Source organism: Pectinophora gossypiella, chromosome 13 (genome assembly GCF_024362695.1).
Source record: "Pectinophora gossypiella chromosome 13, ilPecGoss1.1, whole genome shotgun sequence".
Lineage (NCBI taxonomy): Eukaryota > Metazoa > Arthropoda > Insecta > Lepidoptera > Gelechiidae > Pectinophora > Pectinophora gossypiella.
In genome coordinates this window covers 16,003,497-16,030,322 of record NC_065416.1, presented here as the reverse complement: position 1 = coordinate 16,030,322, position 26,826 = coordinate 16,003,497, and the positions used below count along the sequence as shown (strand labels likewise).

Genomic DNA, 26,826 nt, shown 5'->3' with positions numbered 1-26,826 from the left:
GGTACATCCATTGCTAAATGGACGTCTTAACGTGCCCTCCGAAGCACGGAATCATCTTACTTTTCGGACAATCAGGTGATTCAAGCCTGAAAAGTCCTTACCAAACAAAGGACAGTCTCACATAGTGAATTCGACAATGTCCCCATCGGGAATCGAACCCGGACCTCCAGATCGTGAGCCTAACGCTCTAACCACTAGACCACGTAGGCTGTTGCCTCTACTTAAGTATCAACGATAAAATGTTCTAACAACAACCGCAATGGGGACAGTTTTATCGCCCATAATAGATACGCTGCATATTTTTGAAATGGACATTTGCAGCCACGTTTGAGACTCAGGTCCAACCAAAGACAACAAACAAATAACTTATTATTGGTGCTGATTCCTTTTTAAATTATACCCGTCATTTTCTTATCCGCCAAAAAGGAAAGGGACGGATTATTGACAACTGTTAATTTTACATGTGTCTACAGGAATCGGGGTCATTGTATTGCCGTGTTTTAGAAAGTTACAAAATGACAAACTGCCTAGCTATTATTACTAATAGAGTAACCTCTATTACCTATGATATGACAACATAGTTATATCTACAGGCGTAGTCAGCTGCCTATATACCGACTATCACCGCAGGGGTAGTCAGAGGTTTAGGTATAGCATATACGTCCAACCCTCGACAGTCTATTATTCCCATTAACCGGGGACTAATCCTGGAAACAACGTTATATCAGTTAGAATAGAATAGAAATCATTTATTTTAGATATAAGTACATATACCTAATGGTCCCAGCTGCATTAGCAGTCGTTAATAACCACCAATCCGCACTGGGCCCGCGTGGTGGTTTAAGGCCCGATCTCCCTATCCATCCATAGGGAAGGCCCGTGCCCCAGCAGTGGGGACGTTAATGGGCTGGCGATGATAGGTATAGGTACACAGTAGGAGTGAACATATTAATAAAAACTTATTTCTAAATAGGGACGTCAGCTCAGCAATATGTTGTGACACTCCGACATTGAGGGAGTGCCACAACGCTGATTTTCAGCTGTGCCCCAATAATACTCCACTTACACTTCACTTATACTTTAGTAAATAAATAAATAAATAATAAATACTTATATAAATACTAAGAAAAATAAAAATGCTTAAATCTAAACAAGAATCAAACAAGTTAGAATTAATTAACTCTGTTAATAAAGAGTGGATTACAATGCATGTAGACGGTAAATTTGCATGTATTTGTTAGGATGTGTGTGTGTGTGTGTGTGTGTGTGTGTTCATTAAGAGGGTGTGTGAGAGTGCGTGTGTGTATGTGTGAATAGGGTGTGTGCCAGTAAGTGAGACGATTAAAGGACGATTGTAGATTGACTATAAAGTCAATCTTATTTCCATTCGTACTAAGATTGATATTATTATAAACGCGGAAACTATACAACTAAACTATGACAAAGGATAATTATGTATAATGCAAAGTAACTAATATACGATACACCAGTTATATTATAATCAAGTAATTTGCTTCTATGCTGTTCTGGGAGCATATAAAAAACATAGAACACGTTCAGCTGCTTCTCTTCCCGGGCATGTCGTAAAAACCGTCAGAGGGATTGTGTCCTCTAACATGATGGACTAATGTTATGGGCGATAGGCTGATCCCTTATCACCATAAGGTTCATCATATCCATCTTTGGAATTCGTATCAACAGTGGCTGCAAGTTGTCTTTGATTACTTGTGGCTCTGCCCACCCCATTAGGGATTACGGGCGTGAGTTTATGTATGTATGTATGTAATTTGATATCCAGATTATATTACCTACCGATTGTTATCCGCATAATGTTACATGAATAATATGCAATTTTCTTTCATAGAGGTAATTAAATAGCATAATTTATTTTCTTTACCTTAAGATATTGCTCTGTAGAAGGCATACATATACATATATAGCAGCCTCCGTGCTTTAGCGGTTAGAGCGTTAGGCTCACGATCTGGAGGTCCGGGTTCGATTCCCGACGGGGACATTGTCGAAATCACTTTGTGAGACTGTCCTTTGTTTGGTAAGGACTTTTCAGGCTTGAATCACCTGATTATCCTTAAAAGTAAGATGATTCCGTGCTTCGGAGGGCACGTTAAGCCGTTGGTCCCGGCTATTAGCCGTAAAAACACCTACACCAACCCGCATTGGAGCAGCGTGGTGGAGTATGCTCCATACCCTCTCCGTTTGATTGAGGGGAGGCCTGTGCCCAGCAGTGGAACGTATATAGGCTGTTTATGTATGTATGTAAGTACATGTATAATTTAATAATATTCTTGTTGTCATACGCGCTGGGCTAGTCTAAGTTGGAAGGTCAGACAGGCAGCCGCTTCTGTAAAAAACCGAACCTGTCAAATCTTCAGGTTAGGTAAGCGGACCGTGTGGTAAAAGGAATAATGCTGAGGAGATACTAGTGAAGAGATTATGTTGTCATTCAGCTACAATGACTTTCTTTCAGATAGTCGAAGGTTAGCTGGAAGAAATCACAATTAGAGATAACCTCGCTTATGCTTTATGTTAAGATATACATACATATACAGGGTGCTAGTGACATCATAACGAAAACTTTGAGGGATGATTCAGACCATGATTCTGAGTTGATATCAAGTCGCATTTTCTGTCGCAAAAGTATAGAACTGAAAATAATTAAAAAAGAAACAAATACATATATTCATGAAATTCCACTTGATATCAACTCAGAATCATGGTCTGAATCGTCCCCTTAGTATTCGTTACGATATTACTAACACCCTGTCTGCTATTTCAGTCTTGTATTAATGCCGTCCCTCCCCCCGCAGTGATCCAAGAGGGCGATACAGCGGAGGAGTCGGAGGCGCGTGCGCTGCTCAACAAGTTCCTGGGCGCCAGCGTGCTGATGGCCGGCATGCAGGCCTACGTCACCGAAAAGCCTACAGGCCACGTCGCCGTCAAGCAGGTCAGTTACATATAGATAATCACGCCTACATCCCTATAGGAGTGGACAGAACCATAACTCATCGGTAATGCCTACAAAGTATTCTCTCTCTATTTATTATTTTTTACTCAATTAATTACGTAACAGTTATTTGTAACCTAAATAAATATTAAAAAAAAAACAACCGGTAGCTACAATCTGGACACTCCATACAAAAATCTCCGTGTGCCGCTTAACGTGTAAGTGCGAAGGAGACAGACAGTCAACGCGCTCACTTCTTCCTCAACGGCTTACGGCCATTTAGACTAAAGTAAGACCCAGCGGGGAGTGAGGTAAATCTAGCTTGCGTTGGCGCCGATACGAATTGGTGCGGGTTGGGGAGTGTCCGTTCTATAGGTACGTAGTATTATTCTTTATTCTATTCCGCCGTTATCCTTGATATTCGTTCCAAGTAGATATGATGAAACGATGACAGTTAAAATATACAGATAGAAATAACAAAGAGATATACAGATAGCTATACGAATACCTATAGGTGTTAGTAATACGCTCCGTAACGAATACCGAGGGGGATGGTTCAGACCATGATTCTGAGTTGATATCAAGTGGAATTTCCTGTCGGAAAATTCATGGATTGTGTTTTTTTAATATTAGTTTCAGATCCATACTTTTGCGACGGAAAATGAAAATTGATATCAACTCAGAATCATGATCTGAATTATTCCTCAAAGTTTTCGTTACGATGTCACTAACAGCCTGTATTATCTCTTAATTCTCTCAGTATGAGACAAGAATCCGTATTTATTGCCAAAACTCAAAAATCCAAATCTGACCTTGTCTAGATCTAAAAACCTGTCGACGACAATGCAGCAGATATTATTCTAACACCAGACATATGAAAATACACAATTCTTCGAAGCAAAGTCATTGTCCAGACATGAACCTATCTCCACGTTGGTAGGTGCAAGTTGGCAGCAGATCACACGATTGTCTTTCGCATAATACGACAAAATGTAACATTAATTCTCTTTATTAAATCTTGGACAAATGCTCCGTTGAGTGTTCGGATGATGAACTCGGCCGCGTCTACATCGATGAAAAAAACTTTCGGCAAACAATAACATCTTCTTCTTCTATCGTGTGGGTTGTGAGGTGGAACCCTGGTGTCAGGGTTATTATTGAGCCGCCATAGGCCCCTGACATGACTCATGTAACGACTACGTACTTACATCAGTAAGTAGTAACCGGGACCAACGGCTTATCGTGCCTTCCGAAGCACGGATCATCTTACTTTCGGACAATCAGGTGATCAGCCTGTAATGTCCTTACCAAACTAGGAATCACAAAATGATTTTTGTGATATGTCCCAGGGATTTGAACCCGAGACCTTCGGATCGTGAGCCCAACGCTCGAATCACTGGACCACGGAAGCCGTTAATCAGCCTGTAATGTCCGGGTTTTGGAAGGCACGCTAAGCCTTTGGTCCCAGGGTACTAGTCCTAACACCTCAGTGCATCTTAGTGCAGTGGAGCAGCGTGGTGGAGTATGCTCCATACCTCCTCCGGTTGATTGAAGGGAGGTCTGGGCTCAACAGTGGGACGTACATAGGCTGTTTATATTATTATCAATTTAAGAACCACGCTCTTGTCCACTAGAAACTAAGACCAAAGGCCAATAGGTACCTTAATGACACGAAAATAACACAATAACGCACTGCCGGAGTATCGGCCTGACCTAGATAAAGTCTTGCTTATCCACCGTGGTAAAACTATAAACAGCGCTCTCATGGGGTTACCCGCTAAGATACGTATAAAGCGATGAGTCACAGGGATTTATAACCCCGTCGGACCAGTTGCCAGATGTAAGCTCGGTTTCCCATGGAAACGTACTCGGAGATAGAACGAATACAACATTATAGTGCACTAGGTTTTCCCCGCGTCTTCGTCTGTAACTTCGGTTAGTCAAATCAGTTACTTTTTACTGAACGTCATTTTTTTATTGTAGATTTGCCGCAGACTTAACTACTTGGTCGGACAAATGGGGAACGCTGAAACTATGGAATTTGTATGAAAAAGCACACTGTGACGTCATAGAAAAACGTGAAAATGTCGCACTTATTATTACGTTTTTTTTTATTAAAATTCATAAATAAGTTTTTTAAATAGAAAAAAGAAAATCTTTTTCGTTAGTTTTAGGTCTTTGTTTAGAATTTCATAATTTATTTTGCACCTAATACACGACCCAATTCTTCTTTTTTTTTGAAGTGACTTATTGTAGATTTGCCGCAGATGGCATTAACTACTTGGCCGGACAAAGGGGGAGCGCTGAAGGCTCTCACCCGGTACAACGTTATGTCTGGATTGTTGAAATTTAGTTCTGTGCAATAAAGTATATTTGATTTGATTTGAATGGTTAAGACAACAGACCTGAGGGTGCCCAGTTGGGCGCGAACCTCGGCTCAGAGCGTCGTCTGAGAAGAAAAATATTTGAAATAATTAATCGACCCTAGTGGGTCGATAGCGATGAGTGCTGATTGAGTACCCAATTATCACGTTATGCTAAAAAAATTGTAAAATACTAGAGTGCTTGTACCTTCTCTACGTCCGTCCATGGGTTTCATTCTATGTAGAAATACAAATACACATATCGCACACACACACAGCGTCACACCTGTATCCCCTAAGGGGTAGGCAGACGTGTATAGTACACTCATTCTTCGCCAGCTATGTTCAAGTCACATGTAAAAAGCGGCCTATTGCCTTAAGTGTAATAAAGCGTATGGACTGGTCAATAATGGTGGTGTTATTAATTTTCATCCAAATCGGTCCAGTGGTTTAGGCGTGTAATGGTACAGACAGACAGAATTACTTTCGCATTTATGTTAGTACAACGTACTCGGCGACCTAACCAATCCGTGATTTGTAGTATACAAGTAATATTTATAGCCACTGGACGCGGGGAAACTCGACGGAAAAACTAGCGGTTAGAAACCATCCATAGACGGATTACAGTCGTAACCAAAGAGAATAATTCACGTCGTAATCAGTGATATGCCGGTCCCTGGAAAGTTCCCAAAGTGGGAATGTTCCTGTTATAAAAAAAAGTTTAATAATTATTTTACCTCCTAATTTTATTTTAAGTTACACCGGTCATTATCCTATCCGCCTACTTATAAGGAAATGGACAGGTGATTGACAACTGCTTATTTTAAAATTATCATGAATGAATAACCCGGGCGAATAAAATAGGCATCTCGCTTATATGCAACCCGTTTGACGTGTGCTCCCGATGTGGACATAGTCGAAATCACTTTGTGAGACTGTCCTTTGTTTGGTACGGACTTTTCAGGCTTGAATCACCTGATTGTCCGAAAAAGTAAGATGATTCCGTGTTTCGGAGGGCACGTTAAGCCGTTGGTCCCGGCTATTAGCCGTAAAAACACCTTCACCAACCCGCATTGAAGCAGCGTGGTGGAGTATGCTCCATACCCCCTCCGGTTGATTGAGGGGAGGCCTGTGTCCAGCAGTGGGACGTATATAGGCTGTTTATGTTATGTTTATGTTGACGTGTGCTGTCATCTTAATTCTATCGAGTTATTGGCCAATTTAAAATTTAGGTAGAGTTTTTAATATTATACTTGTCCATTATCTGTCCCTTTCCTTTTCGGCGGATAAGAAAATGACAGGTATAAATTAAAATAACATTAGATATTGTGTACAGGAATCAGCATCATTGGGTGCTTTTTTATTTTATTCTAATTGTTGTTTCTTTTACTCTGATCCTATTCTGTCTAAAGCCTAGGTAGTAATGATCTTTTTACATAACTGTTGCGACTTTTTTACTGCCGGAAATATTCCCAAAGTGGGAACATTCCTTAGGACGGCCCATCACTAGTAATGCTGGAGAAAACGACATTGTTATTGAAATGTGACCACTCTAACTTGTTTACTGCGATTGTCCTGTTTGGTACTTGAAAACATACTCAAACTCAAAAACTGTTTTATGCAGTGGGTAACGCAGCACTTTGACTCGTCAGTTTTTATTTTTACATAAACATAAACAGCCTGTATACTCCCCTCTACTGGGCACAAGGCTCCCCTCTAATTAACCGGAGGGGGTATGGAGCATACTTCACTACGCTGCTCCACTGTGGGTTTCATTTTTAAAATATATTTTTTGTGGAACGTCTCATCCGCCTAAAACTACTACAACTTTTAAACCGGTATGGCCGAGGAAAAGTAGCGGCAAGAAAATCCTTCGCCCAATTTCAGTCATTTGGATACCTGATATTGGTTCATAAATTATCTGTATGCTATCCAGTAGGCACAGGCCTTCCCTGAAATCAACCGGATGGGTCTGGACCTCATTCAACCACACTGTGGCGCGTTGATGGTCTTTTATCGTGGGTTGTGAGGTGGATCACCAACCTCATCATCTAGTGTCAGGGTTATTATTAAGCCAAAGTGAGTGAGTCATGTCAAAGGCCCTTGATTAATTACTAAGTAGTAAACGAGACCAATGGTCTTAACGTGCCTTCCGAAGCACGGAATCATTTTATTTTTCAGAAATTTAGGTATTTTCAGCCTGCAATGCCCAAGCCAAACTAGGAAGTCTCACAATTTTTTTTTGTTAAAAAGCGGGAATGGAATCGAGGACCTCTGGAGCCCAACGCCTAACCACTAAACCACTGAGTCTGTGCGCGTTGGTGGTGATGTTTGTGTCAACCAAACCGTTTGATAGAGCTTTCAAGCCACCTGATGGCCTCCATCTTAGCTTAACGACTTCTATCCTGATGATTCTATCAGATTCGACCGGATGCTCATGCACAAAAAAAGCACAAAATCAAACATACTAAACTGTCACCTATCCAATGACCGAACACTCCCGACATTGCTTTACTTTGTTTATTGATCAATCGACGCGTCATTAGGCTACTGGCTGCGCACGGGATTCGAAAACAACATTAATAAACAAAATCCGCGCAGTTCATCATCGCAGTGCGCGTTTGATGCAGTGCAAATAAAAGTGTTCCTATTTCCGTACGTACTTAGGGTAAATAAACTCGACAAGTGTGCGCTGGCGTCGACTGCCGTGAGTATTATACACGGGAGCTTTTGTGCGAAACGGATGTAATTTTCCAATCTTTAAATTATTTACGTTATTACTGGCGAGGAGTGGGTGTATATAACATCACGCCTATTTCCCGTTGGGGTGGGCAGAGGCCACGGAATTCCACTTACTACGATTCTAACACACCTTTTTCTATATTATGTGTGTTATTTACGTTCCAGGATATTCAGAGCAAACAGTCAGTGCTCTAATTGTAGAGATCATTGGATCTTTCTTTGGGAAAATACATTTGTTTTTGGATCCATCAAATTGTCACACCGCAGCCTAAGTAGTTCGCAACATGTCAATGAACAAATCGTCGTGACTAAAATAATAGCGTACTGCTAACCGTATCAAGCCATTATGCGTTTACCAAATCACTTTTACTACAAATAAAATCATCTTGCGATAAACACGTCGCTTCGCTATCGTCATAGCTAAAAGTCTTTGTATAACATAAATGAAACCTAAATAAAAACTTAGATTTATTCTTTGTATTTGGCAAAGTAATTTCATGAGCTTTCAGCAGGCCGCGCTAATGATTTCCTAGTAAACAAAGCGCGCACGGCCGTATGCGCGCGCGCGTATTGCCGTTTTAAGCCACGCGTGCGCGGAAAGCGACGAAAAGCGCCGGCAAAAATAACACCGCGCCGCGCCGCGCCGACATTTCACCGGCGTCATCCTCACAACATCCTAACACACAGACGAGCACGATCGATATTCAACCTTATTGGTGGCGATGTGTGTGGTTGAAGGTGGAAACTCGTGCGCTGGTGCGCGCGCGCTATATCGGTCGCGGTGACGTCACAGCGGGCCGCACGCGCAGTCCGAGCCGCACGCCCGCGCAGAGCGGTTCGCGCCAAAACAGACATGACATAAAGTTTAAAAAATAACACCATAGAATAGTATGACAAGTAGCATTAATAAAAAATAAAATAATCCAAAGTGGAACCCCGCATGTAGTCAAAGTATAGAGCGACGTAGAAACGTTAGTGCTTTAGGAATAAGGATTGCGGTTCTATTCACCCTCTAACTTACAGGTGAGTTTTTTTGAAGTATTCAATTAAATATCTGTTAAGATTTTTTATGAAAAACCATTTGTTTTCATCAAATTATATTTACATTGGTACCGAATGTGTGGTACAGAACTTGCACCAATGAGTTATTACTTTAAATCTTAAGTGCAATTTTTCATTAACACAGTTGGCTCGATCATTACATTCGGCGGAACGGCTCACCACCTAACACGTTGGTCTAACAGAAAGCTAAAACGTGGGTGCTCAGTTCATCTTGCATATAGTCTTGTAGCTTATAAATTACATTTTCATAAAATAAGCCAAACATAATGGGTATAAAACCCAGGAGTCGTCATGTTGTTTCTATAGGGTATGGTTAATCTGTGTCCAGCATGCTTTAAACATGTTCTTCATTACGCGGATCCTCGATAGTGGTACCCAGTATCGCTTGCGGTCACCTTGCTCCATCTGACGTATCCATTACCCGCCATATGTCTCACGTTTCAGATTAATATCTTACAAATTAGTCTCATACACTGTACGGAAGCTTTTAAACTAATGTTGGCCATAATCATTATGTTAAACTGTCTATATTTTGAGGTGCTATCTACGGAACCCCGATACCGACCCCGCCGGCGCGGTCTACGATTTCCCGCATTCAGACCTTATCGCTATCGGCCCACTTGAATCGATTATTTTTTTCAAATATCCTCTCAGACGACGCCTTGAGCACCTGTTCTCCAAATTTATCGGGTGAGAGTCCTCAGCGCTCCCCAATTGTCCGGCCAAGTAGTTAATGTCATCTGAGGGAAACCATAAAATAAAAGAGAATTCGGTCACCTGTCAAAGTATCAGTAATTCACGGCCAACCGTTGGTCAAACGCGAACTATTTTCTTTCTACGCCCCTGAGTGTTATTATCGTGACACACGGGCGGAGAGCCTGTCAAACGTGACATTGCTTCTCGTCAGCACGAGGCCGCTTGCGACACACGCACCGCTCGAAAATACAACAACTCCGGAATGCGCGTGAAATATAATGTAAACTATTAGTCAACGACATTCTTTCAGTTCCACCGGAGACCGTAGCTCACGAAAATAAACAATTTTTATTTTATTTTAACTACCACACCACCACCCGTAGAAGAGATGGTGATATCGATTTATAAAAACTCGTTTTAATACCGAATGCTGTTCGAAAGAGCCTACATAAACTTACGCCTATTTCCCACCGGAGTAAGCAGAGCTTATGGAATTCCATTAGCTTCGATCCTGACACATTTTTCTTGCTTCCTCCACATTCATCAATCGTTTCATACACGCACGCCGGTTCAGAATAGATCGTAAACCTTTTCTAAGGACATCAGCAAATGAGAAAGAGAAACGCTTATTTCCAAATCTTTATAGGCCAAGCATACCCTTTCATAATAATATCTTATTGACATGTCCGGATGAAAGATTAAACATACTTACGCTTCATTAACATTCTTATCATTTATGTGAGACCGGAACACACAATCGAAGTTGAGAAAGAGAGAAAGGTTTCTAAAAATGCTTGTTTTCATTGTACTTTTCCGAATGAAAGACAAATTATAATAATAATACACCATAGGCCCTATGGAAACAACATATTACTATTAATAATAATAATAATTCAAATACTTTATTCAGGCAATTAGGCCCATACAATTCATTACATTAAATAAATTATAATTAATTAAATAAATTGAATTAAAATTAAAATAAAATGGTTAGTAATTCCCTATACTTACTCTATGTTATAATTATAAATCATTGTAATTTATAGTGTATTAGCAATGTAAGCAACAACCGATGGATCGATTCCTTCAAAATTTTATCTTCTTATTTAATACTTATTTTCCACTGAATTCACCCACATGTCTTCTGTGACCTTTACAATTATTTCTGCTAGAATGATGACATGATCACACACAATATACCAAGATACCAAATAACTCACTTAGAAACACATAACAATATATCACTAATGACAAGGAAACAAACAAACTATAATCCTTTGCGAATAAATGAGTGATTTGGTTGTTTTTGAAAGATAATTTTAGACTTTTACACATTTGCCGTAATATAAAAAAATAAGTATTGAAAATATCCTACTGATTGATATATGGCTTGTTGGTAGTTAAACCAAATTGCCTATTCTCTTTTGCTCTGTTAAATTACTAGGTATAACTTAAACACAAGAAATGCATAAACATAAATCCAACAATAATGTTACTCCGACAAGAATTTGCGCTACTACATCTCATTCCACGCTCGATAGAGTCATAACAACTGTAACAAATCCTAACAATCTATCTGTCTGTTTATTATACTTAGATCATACCGTAGCAAGTAGCTTTATATCCGCGCTGGCTGTAATCACCGGTCATACTTTACTGCAATGATAGTTTACAGCTGCTGTTACGCTTGCTGGACAAAACAACTTCAATAATAGGACGTTATAATTTAATGCAAATGATAGACAAATATACTGCTGTTGTTTGATGTTTGACATATTAATTTACTGTTTACTATAGCCAGTTGTAGCTGTTATAAGTTAGTTGTTTGTTACGTCAGGTTACTCTACACCCACCAGAAAATTATGTTTCTCGGTAAAAAGTGCCACTACGTTGTTGCCATTTACAACTTTAAAATGTTTGTTTGTTTAAAGATAAGTACGTGTTCTTTAGTAAATGCTAATGTACTGTAATTGCGTTTTACACAGTAAGAAAATATTTATTCATAAACTTGTGAAACATTACATACAAAGCAATATACTTAAAAATATAAGTAACAAAATGTGTTAGGTATAGAAAAACATTACCACATCTCACAAACTTGCCAACATCATACATACATACATACATAAACTCACGCCTATTTCCCACCGGGGTAAGCAGAGACTATAGAATGCCAACATCAGTTACATAAATATGAACGCAAGGATTTTTCAACTTAAGTAATTTTTACCAACTTATTTATTTTATAAACAAAGCAATACGGGTAATTTTTTGGCAATAAACATTCAGTCATATTAATCAATTTGGAATAATACTACCTGAAGAAAAGTTTCTAGAATGAGATTCAAATTTATTTCATTTTTAAGATCTCTAGGAGTGTATTATGTTCAATGTATGAATAGAACACACGATAGAAATGTGCTAGCAACAGCAATAACATTAATGTCACGGAAATACAATGTAATGTATGGTTTTCACATGTCGCCGCTACGCCGCATGCCACTTGGAATCCGCACAGAATTGTGCAAAGCATTCGACTGCATCTCTATGAATAAGTAATACCTGAGTATCAACATGTCGTTGCCAGATGGTGTATGATGAATCTTCCGAATATCCTGTTGCAATTTTCGTTTCCACTATTACCCACTCTGGACTGGTGAATTTCCCTTCCGATAAACATGATTTGATGTTCTCCACCTTACAACATTAGTACTAACTATTTAGAACTTAAGTTTTTGGTTATTAAATAGCAGATCGTAGTCAAATAAAGTGTGCTACTTAATCTTTTCTCTTATTTATGTAAAGTAGTAGTATTTCAACTTAGGCCACAAAAAGTACAAATTCTAATGAGAGTTCATTTAGTGATGTGTTGCTTTCTAAACAAACCGTTAGCGTGACAGTTCCATTGAAAGACGAAGCTCTTTCAGATTTATATTACTGGAACTAAAGGGATGTCGACGCTGGAAATGTAACATTTCAGCAGCTGTAATGTTTACTCCAATCTGATATATGTTTCCTGCTGTTTGTATCAATTCGGGAGATATGGTATGATGATAATCTTAATTAATTAATGGAACGAATTTGACGCTTCACGGTTATCGTTTTTTTATTATTTTGGGAGAACTATTTTTCTTTTTTCTTGCTATACTAAACCCACGCTGTTATTTTTACATAGTCTCATGATTTTTTTCTGTAATAACTTTTCATTATAGTTCGGCGTTCCCCAGGGTATCAACCTAGGCCCAGTGTTATTGTTATTATATTGTCATCGATACGAGAGTATTGAGAGTGAGAGTGTTATTAATCAGTTTGGCACACTTCACCAAACAAATGAATGGATCGATGATGACATCCATCTGAGCTGCCAGAGCTATTAAACGTATAATTCTAAGGCTGAGGTCTTGAGAGAGCGAAGCTAATGCTATGGTAATGTTACCTAGAGTTACGATATACTACGGAGTCACACTAAAATACTGCTGTTTAAACTCTGGATAAATTCATTAGTTACAGTAACTTTCAATTCAATTCTCAATTATTTATTTACTTTGTTACTGAAAAACAGTCGTCATATTTGAATACAATGTTGAACAAAAACAATTTGTTATTCTTGACTGTGCAAGTTAATAAACGTCAATATTCAAAGTGTGTGAAATGTAGGTATTCAAAAATAAATGATGTTGACAAAAACAATGTAACATATGTATCGCTTGTTCAGGAGTGTCGTCTTTACCCTACTATAGGTCAGTCAATTAAGAAGGGCGCGCGTAACTCTAGCCGATCGCGCACAGTTCGTTCACTCGGCTAATTATACGCCGATACTGCCAAATATATGCGCTCGCGCACACTCGCGCGCGCGCGCGCACAACTGGGTCAGATGCTCCAGACACACACTCCATGTTTCTGGGAGCTTTGTTTATATTTCTACGCACGCACTATAGTGTGCTCCCATTGCCCACTGGTCTACTGTTTACTAGAAAAACATACTTATGAACTACGCTTGAGTATCATAAAGAGTTTCATATGCTTCTCATTCTAGTAGATTTAGACAAAACTAAATTACACAAAGATTTATGTCTTGCGATGGATGTAGCTTATGTTATATTAAGAAATTTTAGGAATCTTTTGCTACTTTTAGCAATAGTAACTATCATTCAAGTCGAAAAATAAACATTACAAATTGTAGTGATGTAATATGGAGTGGTTATTTCGGCCACTTCTGGTTTGGGCTTGTAGCCCAAATTCTCACCCGGGAAATACTTTGTCTGATGCTGATGTCATTGTTACCTGTGCTTTTTGTCTAAGTATTCTTTGTCTTCGAAGATAACAATGGAAGCTTGGCGAATTGCGTATTTATTCAATTTTTAAAAGTTGCTCAACTCATCTGAAAGTTTCATCGTAAAATGATTCTATTCGTAATCATTTGGCCACTGACGTCAATTTGATTTCTCCTAGTCACGCAACACGTGGTGAGGATCCCCTGTTGGTCGCGCGCCAAGAGGAACGACCTCCCCGAGGCTCGCTTCCTCCATGCCCACATTTGGCAGTTGGCGCATCTCTCGCCTCACGAGGGGCCAAGCCTTGCCCTTGTTTCTTCCAACCTCATTCCTACTACGCAGTTTTCCTTTGCTTCTCAGACAAAGACCAGTCTTTCCACAACGCAGTTTTCCTGGATATTTTTCAAAAGGCCACAAGAACTGAATCATCTTGTTTAGACAAATCAACGTCCAGGAAGTCCAGACCAGTCCGTCGTAAACTTGGCTTGATTCAGCAAATCTTACAGTTATTCATTTTATAACTTCCTCATCTTCATACCATCAGTTTTTCAATTTTATTATTTTCAAGAGGATGAGTTTGTTAGTTAGTAATGACGCAGTTCGATAAGTCAAAACTGTACAACTTTTAGCTTTCATTATCATCTTCATAGTCCGTTTACAGTTCGCCATATTCCTGAACCAGCCAGTAAACCTTATTTTATTCGAGCCTAAGACTAACGTAATAGTAATAGTGTGCAACAATCTTTTCTTCTCAATCGTTTACACCCAGCCTTGCATATCCATCCATGGCTTGGTACTTATTATTCAGCTCAGTTGCTGTAACCATCAGTTGGTTGTGGCAAGTGCAGTCGCAGCCACTACCGGTATGGTGCCAAGATTCGGAGCAATCTCTCCGCTTGGCAACCAGTGCGTGACGCGCATATCAATATTTACTGCTAATTCATAAATACAAGCAACAATGATTGATGAGTAGCATGTTTGTTTTTATGGTTGCCAGTGCTCTTGAGCAGACGATTTATACACCTTCAAAATGTTAACTGTGTTGAAAAATAATACGATTGATAAACAACTCTATATCTAACTCGGTTCAATTTAATTCAGCAATTTCTGCTGCTGTTACATTATACTCAATATGCAATTTCCTAACAACTTTAGTCCAACCATCTTAGATGTTTGAATGCCTACCTTTATCAAAATAAAGTAGACTAATTTCTATTACATCACGGTACATTTCGCTGCTTTCATCGCAGCATTAACGACGGCGCGTGCGCCGGTTCCGCGCCGTGCCTTCGACACCCCAATTACTTCTCTGAGAACACTTACTCATAGCCACTGAATAATTCTCTGTTTTGCCGCCTTATTCCACTCCACACGGCAAATTAACTCTTTTTATTACCTCTCTATTGAACTGTAAACTTCCTTTCAAATGAAATGTTTTATAGATATTGACTATTACCGCGTTCCGTTGCTTACCGCGCTTAAAGGAAATTTGCAATTTTCTATACACCTACTCATACATGCGGTACATGCAGTATTAAGATTTCTCTTACTTGATGATCATTAGTTGGATTCTAAGGGTTTATTGAGCAGTTTTATGGGTGTCTAATGCTAGACATGGAAATGCTAATAGGCAATTTATTTGCATGTTTTCATTTGCTATTAGTGTCATCACTCTGCCGAGCCGACCATCGGCACAGATATCTTTGTATTATGCACACATGCCATCGTGACCGGATATAATTCAGCTTCCATTGTTTATCTAGCTGGGGAGCTTTGAGGAGTGACGTCAATAATAACGTCAACGGACTATTATAAAGTGAGTGGCAAGATTAAGACTTTCAGTGCACTGTATGTTGGCTCCATCCCAAGAGCTGGGGACATTGTACCGCCCGATCAGTTCCGCTTCACTCCTGTCATCTGTCCTCTGCGGTTTATTGGCTATTTCCACTTTCTCCTCTTGTTAGCGCATTCGGTTTTTGTCTACGCGAGACAACATTGTTTTTATGTCAACAAAAACAATATTTCTCTTAGGCTTTTTGTCTCGAGACAATGCAGGCGCTTTTGAAATTTCTCTTAAGATCGTTATCGGTCCATTTGTAACTTCAAAAAAAACTCCCGCGATGCGTGAAATTTAACAAATCTTTCGTGATGTCGGGATGGAAGTGATAGTAACAGTATTGAAACTTGTAAAGCGCAATATCCGTTATGAAATCCATTAAAGCAGCTGTACTTGAGGCACGGTTATTGGCATGTAAATCTTATTTTAGCGGTTTCTCACTAGTGAGGAAATAGATCGCGCGCTGTCCGATGCGGCTCCCGCGCTGCGTGTGCGCCGCTCGCATCTTACAGTCCGCACGCGCAACTCGTGTCCGATGCTATCTCGGACACCTGCACTCGGCCTGCGCACGCGCACTGAGCCGGCAAAATCTCTTATATCTAGATCATTAGTCACGACTGATAAACAACTGCTTTCAATTATTGCAGACAACAAACATTTAAGCCGATAAAGATGCTTTGATTAAACTTACCTGTGTGGTCAATAACAGAACAATTGTCTATGGAAAAACGGTCATTGATACAGCTGTACATGTCTGAACGTCGAAGATTGCGAAGCGCCACTAGCTTTACTACAGGTTATAAAACTTTATTGCACTTGTTTCGTTACACATATCACAATAAAATAAAATTATATTAGCTGGAGAAACTTTCGTTCCGCCACTTTCATGCAATTACACTCAATTTCATACGACACCTGTCGCGCACGCGCAGACCGTGTTATCCGATCATCTTATGAGATACAGACTGCAACCCTTGACTTTACCTCTGGGGAATACAGTAATATACTTTACCTTGTGAAGATACTGAATACAGTAATAAAGTCATATTTAAAGTGTTCTTGTAAACGGCATTATTTTTATCTCGTTCGTTATAAAGTGTTCAGAGCTCCGCTTCCAGTCTCCGGTGAAGGTCAAAGGCGGTTATTTCGTCTTTTATTATAACACTCATTTCCTCGAAATCTTAATACATATGATTCCTGTTTGGTGGCCATATAGATCTTCATTCACTATACCTTTTAATTCGGACCATTCATAAAGCCGTATCTGGTACATCCTAATCTGTATGAGCTCTTTCAAGCGAACAAAATCCATTACCATTTTACTTCTTTGCGTCATCATTTTTTATTCCCCGAACCGCAGCCACATAAACCAGGCTTATCATTGTGGGTGCATTAGTATAATTGTACCGTTGCACCGGGAAGCCGGGTGCGCGGGCGCAGGCGAGTATTTTTGCGCCATTCCCAGTGACCTGCCAACAATCCAACCCACTAATCTTCTCGAGGATCTGATCCATTTTACAAACACAAGACCACAAGCCACATGCGTATTCTCTAAGTAAACAAATGCAGATGCTCCAAATTGCTAAGGGTTACCTGACATAGTATGACATTTTCACATGGACGTGTTTTCTTTGTGCGCATAGTTTTCTACCTACACCTACATTCTAATGAGATCACCTACTGACATATTCTTTCTATTTCTGAGTTTGGAAGTGAGTATTATCCACATATTATCCCGTAACGTTGACATGCCGAAAGTTACGCAATCTTCCAGGCGATTGTCAATTTTCCAAGTTGCCGGCAACCACGCGGACATTTTGGCAGGTCTCGAAGTATTGTCACGTTGGAAACCGCGGGTCTCCTATAAATACCATTTCCTAACATACTTACTGATTGAACTTTGAACAGAGTGGTTAGTTTTCGGAAAATTTCTTCGGAATATTAATTTGAAAATACAAACCACCTACTGATGCTGTCTATACCCTGGTCCGCAGACCATCCAGAACTCCCAAGTTCTTATATCTGATACAAGTCTCAGTTTAATCAAAGGCATAATCGCGTAGTTTCAGTTTCTTTATGGAATCAAATTCCCTGTGCTTTGTTATAAATTGACCACTCCTGTTCATGTACTTATTTAATTTTTAGCCAATCACAGGATATGGTTTCTATCTGTCAAAGTGAAATCTGAGTTACACGAATACCACTGTCGCATACCTGTAGACAAGGCGTGGACTATGAACACAGCAAACATTAGGCCGATGTGTGATACATAGAAAATTAAAAACCTCTCCACGATTGTCATTTCCATCAACACGATGTCATCGCCATCAGCGTGACACCAACCCAAACACTGCCAGCGCCAAAACACACAACAGCTCGGAGTCGCATAAATTAATGCTGATGGATAACAGCCATTTGTCTAGATGACTGAAAGGTAGTTCTTAATTCTGGAAATAATATTAATTATTATGTGTTTGTACTTAGAGAGCGCAACACGGCCTATCACGTTGTTGGTCTGACAGATAGATTAACTGTCTGAGAACTGATATTAGGCAGCTAAATTACTCAATTGTATACCAATATTTTAAGTTTATTTTTATTTTTTTTAAAGAACGTCTAGGGCCCTGTGCCGAGGTTTTTCTTGCAGCTTCTTTTCCCCGGCTATACAGGTTGTGAGAAGCTGCAGTAGTTTTAGGCGGATGATACGTTCGTTATGTAAAAATTGACGATTCAAAGTGTAACTATGTTACCTACTGAATAAAGATATTTTTGAATTTGAATTTGAATTTGAATAGCTCGGTACCTTGCGATGAACGTACCTCTGACTCTTTCTGAATTATGTTATATTAATTATTACCAGCAGCGTAGTGGAGTACGCCACATAACCCCTCCGGCTGATTGAGGCGAGACCTGTGGTTTTAAATAGAATTGGCTTGTTTACGTTATTATTACCGGATTAATTTGTACATTGTGTACTTACTGTTACATGCGCGAATGTCAAATTGCAATATTGCTTTTTTAGATGAATTGCTTCGATGTGGCCTTTTTAACCCCCTTTATCAAAACACTTACATTTCAACGAATTCTATCGAGTCAATTCACAAACTACACAATTCGTTGAAAGTTGGTTTCAACTACATAAACATTTATATAACTTGTTCATTAACTACTAACTAACATAGGACCTTTGAGTTTTCTATGCATTTTGGAATGAAGAATAGCCTTGGTAACGCCGGTACGTTAACGTTAAGCTAAGCTAATAGAAGTTTAGTAAGTATAGAACTAAGGGGTAGCTAGCTAAAGGGTGGTAACAAGAGAGCTAAATAAAACCGAACTAATTTACACTGATTTATTGTTTCCACCAATTGAACCAAATGCAGCGTATAACGTATGACAAAGTGCACGCTATATGCTAAATTAAATTAAGTACTTATAATGAACTCTAATTTGTAAAGTACTTAATAAAAAATGTGAATGTGCGTGTGTTAGCTCGTACAAGCCTTTTATCAGTCTGACGTGCTCATTAGGCAAACCACCATATTATGGGGTGACCCGTTTCCCTCCCTTGTTTGTAAGCACTAACTCGGACAATTTGTCACGGGTGACCGCTATATCCAGCACTGCTGTGTTGTGTCGTTATGTCGTTGTTTAGGGCAGATCGTTAAAGTTTTCTCCGTTCCCTTGTGCTAGTCACATGTTGTGCAATCACATGGAATGTGCCAAATTCCTAACAGTTATCGGATATTCTCTAGATATTTCGGGAGAATGTCGTTACCAAGTCGTAAATTCTTGCGTCGCTGTTTCAAGAATTCCCACTTGTCATTGATAACCAATGACATCGTAGTGATCTTTCTGCGACTAATCACATAACTGACATTATTGTCTCGTGCCAATAATCAAGCTTTAGTGGTGATAGACATACTGACTGAAAGACACGCACTTTCTGACTCATAATAAAAGAATTAATCAGACATTGACCTACGATTGTAGGACTAAATAAATAACTAGATACATTTTTCTTGTTATAACTCATGACACTTAAGTAGACATGCCGAGATATCATCTGAAAACTGAATACATCCGAGAAATATTTCAGAAACATTTCACCCGCTTTCACAAAGGAACAAAACAGCGAAACATTCGAGGAATTCACCTAAAACAAGGCAGTTAGAAACATTGTACGGCGGTGGAAACGTTTTGTTTTACGATGGAGAATGTGGTTAAGTCCAAGTGCTTGTGTCTTGAGAGTTTTAGGAGCACATGTTCCCACGAATGCAACAAAACTCCCCTGTCCGACATTAATGTCTGAATCACCCGCAATTGCAGGAATTCTTGAAACATCAAGACAGTCTGTGATGCTATCTCAATTGCCACTAACTTCAGAATGTCCATTGTTTCCGTATGTTCGGGGACGTCGTCTGTCTCATTTTGACCTCTTTTATTCAATTACATCTCATTGCTTTAGCTTTTTGTTTTCCGTTGTAAATATTACATTTTCTTATATGATACTACCGTCATAAAGTGTGCGTTTAGCTTCATCACTAATTTAAAGCCACGTTCTTGTCGGTCTCCTCTTCTTTATAACGTTTTTCTTTTTCTATTCCATTCTTCTTACATCTTCTTCTTTATAAAGTATTTTAGTATGTCATGGTTTCCTTTCTTCCATAGTAATGTATGTATATATTTACGTATTTATATATTATTATAATCATTATTTATTGTCTTGTATGTATTGTTTTTAATATAGTTTGTCTAGTTATAAGTACTTATATTTTTCAATATTATATTTTTTATTTTGCACTGTCTATCCCGCTACACTTTGCATTAAATTCATATCCTATACCTAAAGGTTGCCTGGAAGAGATTGCTACCTTAGCAATAAGGCCGCCTGTTGTACTACCAATTTAATTATAATACTAATGTATTTTTAATGTGCTTTAAGTGCAATAAAGAGTTTTTATATTTTTATTGTACTTTGTGTAGCATTCTCTATGCTACTTTTCTAGGGAAAAATAGAGCAGTAGTTACCCTCTTGCCTTACACCCCGCAGTACTATCTGACGTGAGTGAGATGGCGCTCAGAGTAGCGTCTGCGTGTTTTTTGCTTATAAGTACCTTTTAAAATCAGTCAGTAAAAAAAAATAGAGACTTACAAACTGTCAATAGCTATAAGTAGTCGAAGACAAACATTCTTCAAATTAATGCGTTCAAACACCATCAGTGATTGTTTGCGATCATCTCGACCTCCATTACTTTGGTAAACAATTCAATTGATTTATCCCACTTATTGTACATACATATCGATTGATTAACTGCTTCGCCCTTGGATTTTCACCATTTATTAACTAGCCAGAAGTTCTAATATTGTTCTTGAAATGTTATAAGTATCAATAACAAACACACGGTTATGGGGCCATTATAATCAAAACAAATTGTGAATAAGGTCAAATACTACTTAAGCATTCAATAATGGTTTATTTTATCTACAGGCTTCATATGAATAACAGTCAGTGATGTGCTGCTCCCTTGAATGTTCCCAAAGTTGGAATATTCCTATTGTAAAAACTCTTTAATAACAAGGACATTGGCCCCGATTCCTGCAGACACCGCCTAATTTTATTTTAAGTTATATCCGTCATTTTCATATCCGTCGAAAAGGAAAGGGACGGATGATTCACAGCTCTTAATTTTAGGAAGAATGAGTAAATGAATGAATAACCCGGGCGAATCAAAATGTACGTTGCTGGTATGCAATCCGTTTGACGTGCTGTCTACTTAACTGTGTCGGGTTATTGACTGATGTAAAATTTTTAGACGGTTGGTTTAGATTTGTGCTTAAAATTGACGTGTGTTCCATAAATTTTATGCTTGTCGATTACCCGTCCCTTTCCTTTTCGGCGGATAAGAAAATGACAGATATAACTTAAAATAAAATTAGATGGTATTTACAGGAATTAGCACCATATCTTTTCAAATAGTTATTTCTTGTATGTATTGTGATCCTACCAGCCTAAAGGCTATGCAATCAAGCTCTTTTTCGGCATATCACTGATAACAGCATTGAAGTGAGCTTTAAAATGTGTGCATCAGACAACTTTTACGCTTGAAAGTTGTTACTAATCCTCATTGACTGAAATAACTTAAGATATACGAGTACAGCGGCGAAAATAAGAATGAAAGAGCGGCGCGCGCGCATATATTATTAGCGAACCTTACAACCAGCTGTATTATGGCGTACTGTGTAAATATTCGCAACTTCACGGTCAGTGTCGTCTTCTGTATACTGACCACCGCCCACTGGGCCCGACTTCATCTTACCAAACCCACTGACGTCACTATATTTATTCCATGTCACATCCCAGTTTTATAACGCACTACTGTCTTGTTATTAATGACACTTTTCTAAATGCAAGGTTGAGCCAATTCGTTTTTAGATTTTGTTTTAACTGGATGTACGATGTTTCTAGACGCGAACATCGGGTAACGTTCAAAATTACGTACGAGATTCTCTCCTTTATTTTGGTCTAACAAAAAGCTCGGTGAGATGTGGGTAGACAGTTCATCTTGCGATGGATGTACCTTTGATTGCTCCAATTCGGTTATAAACCGTCCTGAGCTTATTAAGAATATTTCTCGCACGTTTTGAATAATCGATTTTTAATCTATATACCCGGAACTGAATCGATGTATTGACGTCACTAGTCCTTTTAATCCGGGCAATCACTCCGTATAAACCCAGTGAGCCAAATCGGATTGTTGTGAACTTGTGACCCATTTAGAAACACCATCGGATAAGTAACATTTATGATTTAAAATACACATACAAGTGGATATACGGCGAACCAGATAATAAACATAAGCTCAAGATTTATAGCCCAAAGAGGTAGTTAGAGGTGTATTCATCGCAAGATGAACTAAGTACCCACATCTCACCGAGATTTCTGTAAGACAAACGTGATAGGTGGTAAGCCGTATTGCCGTCTAGCCAGTGCAGTTTCACTAATGGTGTTAGTGAAACTGCACTTAAGATAAATTAATAACTCATTGGTGCAATTCCAGTACCGGAGTTCGAACCAGCCGGTCCCCTTTTTGAGAAGCAAGCCGATGTACCACAGGATCACAGTGTCTAGTTAGAAAATACGAGTAAATTATTATAGATAAGCTAATTGCCCCGATTCCTGCAGACACCTCCTAATTTTAATTTAAGTTATACCTGTCATTTTCTTATCCGTCGAAAAGGACAGGGATGGATGATTGACAGCTGTTAATTTTAGGAAGAATGAGTAAATGAATGAATAACCCGGGCGAATTAAAAAGGTATCTCGCTGGTATGCAAACCGTTTGACGTGTGCTGTCAACATTATTCTGTCGGGTTATTGGCCAATGTAAAATTTTTAGACGGTTGTTTTAGATTTGTGCTTAAAATTGACGTGTGTTCCGTAAATTTTAGGCTTGTCGATTACCCGTCCCTTTCCTTTTCGGCGGATAAGAAAATGACAGATATAACTTAAAATAAAATTAGATGGTATTTACAGGAATTAGCACCAATGTCCTACTAGCACTTACGAATATTCATCGATTTATATTGAGGTAGTCCGATTAAGTAACTGATGTTCGATGATCTTATATGATAATACTATTGTCGCACCCCGGACACTTCATACAAACAACCTCGTTTTATACAGACACCACACATTGACGTTATCGTACACACTCATCTGTGTGTGTGACGTCTGACGCCATACGATTCAAGTCTAAACTATGTTCGAGGGGGTGAGGTAAATCTAGCTCAGACGCTGGTGGGGAGCGGAGAGTTGCCGTTCTATACGTAGTATTATTCTTTATTCTATGCTACTGTGACTCCCCGCCCCGCGCCGACTTCACCCCTTTTCGGCCGCTAAGGAGTAAGACAGAGCGTGTATTATCTGTCTCGCTCGCACGCAGGATAAGAACGCGATTAATCTATGGAGTGTCCGAGCTGTGGTGACAGTATTTCTAAATGGATAGAGAAATGGCGCCTGAAATAGTGAGAGTCGAAGGGCGGCCGGCGGGGCAAGGTCTTTCCCACTACCACGATAGTTTTCTAATAATATCCCACTAATGTCGGCTGAGCCGCTCTGACACACGTTTCTTTAGCGCCAGAACCTTGGGTGTGATCCGTTTTTCACTGCTATTTATATGCCTTAATTCTTTTCACTGCAATATCGACTTAGAAGTAGTTAGAAGAGTCCTCTAAAGGTAATAATATCTGTTTTCTTCATTATTTTACAACCTTCGGCAAATAAGATATTTATTCAATGCTTATCGGAAGGATTGGCCGGAGATCGCGCAAAGTCGAGAGGAGTGGAAAAATCAAGGGGAGGCCTTTGCCCAGCAGTGGGATCGTATAGGCTAGATAAGATAAGAAGATATTTATAGCATTCCTCATTCATTCATTAGTTTTCGTCTCGAGCTCCTCCGTGCTTCGGAAGGCACGGTAAGCCGTTGGTCCCGGCTGCATTAGCAGTCGTTAATAACCACCAATCCGCACTGGGCCCGCGTGGTGGTTTAAGGCCCGATCTCCCTATCCATCCATAGAGAAGGCCCGTGCCCCAGCAGTGGGGACGTTAATGGGCTGGTGATGATGATTGCATTCCTGATGTTTTTACAGAGGTCTTCAAAGTAGAGGAAAGTACAAACAGGAACTCTGTAAGGGCACTATGTACAACAACTTAAAATTATACACATTGAAAACAGAAAAACCAAGAATAAAAATAATAAAGATTACTATATTTAAAAATAAAATATACTTACGTACATTTACAATAATCAGTATCTCAAAGATTTCTTTAAAAAACTCATGCAGCATACAGTCATGAGCAATATAATGTACCCACTTTAGGACTCTGTCGCACTAACATATTTGGCATTTAGTGAGACTTACAGTTCAATTTGTCAAAAAAGTTAATATGACATGGTACCAAAAGTGTATAGGTACATTATTAATGCTCGTGACCGTACTTATAGAATGCTTTTTCAGTTAAGTAGTTTTGAACGACATTTTGAAGAGATGTATTTTAAGTAGGTACGGTCACGAGTACTAATATGACCTGAAGCTCGTGTATGGGATCGAACAGCTGGCTGATACCCGATCACTACAGGGGGACATCGACTCTGTATACCAGTGGAGCGTCGTAAACAAATTACTGTTTAATACAGCAAAGTGTTGCGTTATGACGTACAGTCGTGCACGTGAGCCTATCTGTGCGCAATATATGTTGGGTGCGGAATCCATTAACCGTGTTTCGTCTGTAAGGGATCTCGGGGTTTTGTTTGATACGCGCCTTACCTTCCACGAACACATACGAGGTCTTGCAGCTAACTGTTATCGAAGGTTGGGTTTTATTATCCGGAATGTGCAGGATTTCAATAATCCCCAGATCCTAAAGCTGATCTACACGGCTCTGGTGCGAAGCAAAATTGAATCGTCGTCTACAGTATGGAATCCGTATGAGTGTACTTACGCTTTACTTCTGGAGAAAATACAGAAGGCCTTCTTGAGATTTCTCTACAAGAAAATGTATGGATACTACCCTTTCCTTTATCCAACGAAATTCCTTTTAGGAACTTTAGGGTTTAATTCTCTAGAGGTGAGGCGTAATTACACTCTATTAACAAATGCCTGCCGTACGTTACGCGGTGGTTCGGACTGCCCGGAGTTGGTGACGCAGCTGGTGAGACTGTACGTCCCCAACGTGCCCACACACAACCTGCGGCCGCGCAGCCACCCGCTGCTGGCCATGTCGGCGGCGCGCACTGTGGCGCGCACACACTCGCCACTCCTCCGTGCTGTGCACATGCTTAATGCACTCCTTGCATCAGCACCAGAGTGTGATCTGTTTGTGAGTGAGTGGACGTATGTGTGTCGCGAGTGTATGAGGTTCTGCGAGAAGATGAATGATGTGTGAAAATTAAATGTTTTTATATTGTTTATACCTAATTTTTCATAATGTTTAATTATATTATTGTTTATATTTAAAGTTTCACGGCGCATTGGCGCCTCTGCACTGTAAAGTCGTGAAATGTAAATAAATAAATAAATAAATAAATAAATAATACACTTTGAAACCATGTCACATTAACTTTTTTGACAAATTAAACCGTAAGTCTCATTAAAAGTCAAATATGATAGTGCGACAGGGTTCTAAAGTGGGTACATGATATTGCTCATGACTGTACCATCCTCAGGTACTTTTTTTATTTTTATTATTTTTTTGGTACCAGGTACCATCTTTATGTACCCAAGTTTTTTTTATTCGGCATCCGTTCCGAACTTTATTTGCAAACTTCTCCATCTCTGTTCAATCTCTCTTACTGAGTATTGTGGTGCATAGATAAATATACTTACCGTCAAATATAAATAACTCTCCTCTCCTAATAAGTCCATACTCAACATCTTCAGGAAGCATCCAAAATTAGCTTGTTTTGTCAGTCATATAATTGCACTTGTCAGATTGTGCATCGAATTGGCAATGCGAGCGCGCACCTGACCGGCTGCGCCCGCGCCGCAACCTGTCCGCCATTGTTGTTTGTGGCATACTTATCCATATAATTAAGGGCTTGTGGTGAACCACTTGCTTGTAAACTATGTAACTGATAGCAATACTGCTATCTACCGGATAACTTATGCTATCAGACAGATTCTTAAAGAAACTTAAACAGGTTGGAATCCGCTCGGACCTAAACCAAAGAGTTTCGAAATTGTTTCTAACTAACTAACTAAATATAAATGATTATAACGTACTCAGCGGTGAAGGAAAACATCATGAAAAACCAACCCAATACAGGTTAGGTCACATACCTCCGAAATGCATTTTCCGAAAAATGCGTACCTGTATTGGGTTGGTTTTCC

The 26,826-nt window shown here is 39.3% G+C and overlaps 1 protein-coding gene across 5 annotated transcripts in view; it reads left to right on the top strand.

The window, feature by feature from the left end:
- The window catches only part of LOC126371935 (titin), a 103,267-nt gene that overhangs the window by 65,349 nt on the left and 11,092 nt on the right, over positions 1-26,826 (top strand). For all 5 annotated transcript variants that reach the window (XM_050017388.1, XM_050017387.1, XM_050017386.1 and 2 more), the window contains one exon: positions 2,826-2,962. In XM_050017388.1, coding sequence (XP_049873345.1) covers positions 2,826-2,962 — 137 coding nt within the window. The remainder of the gene's footprint in view (positions 1-2,825; positions 2,963-26,826) is intronic.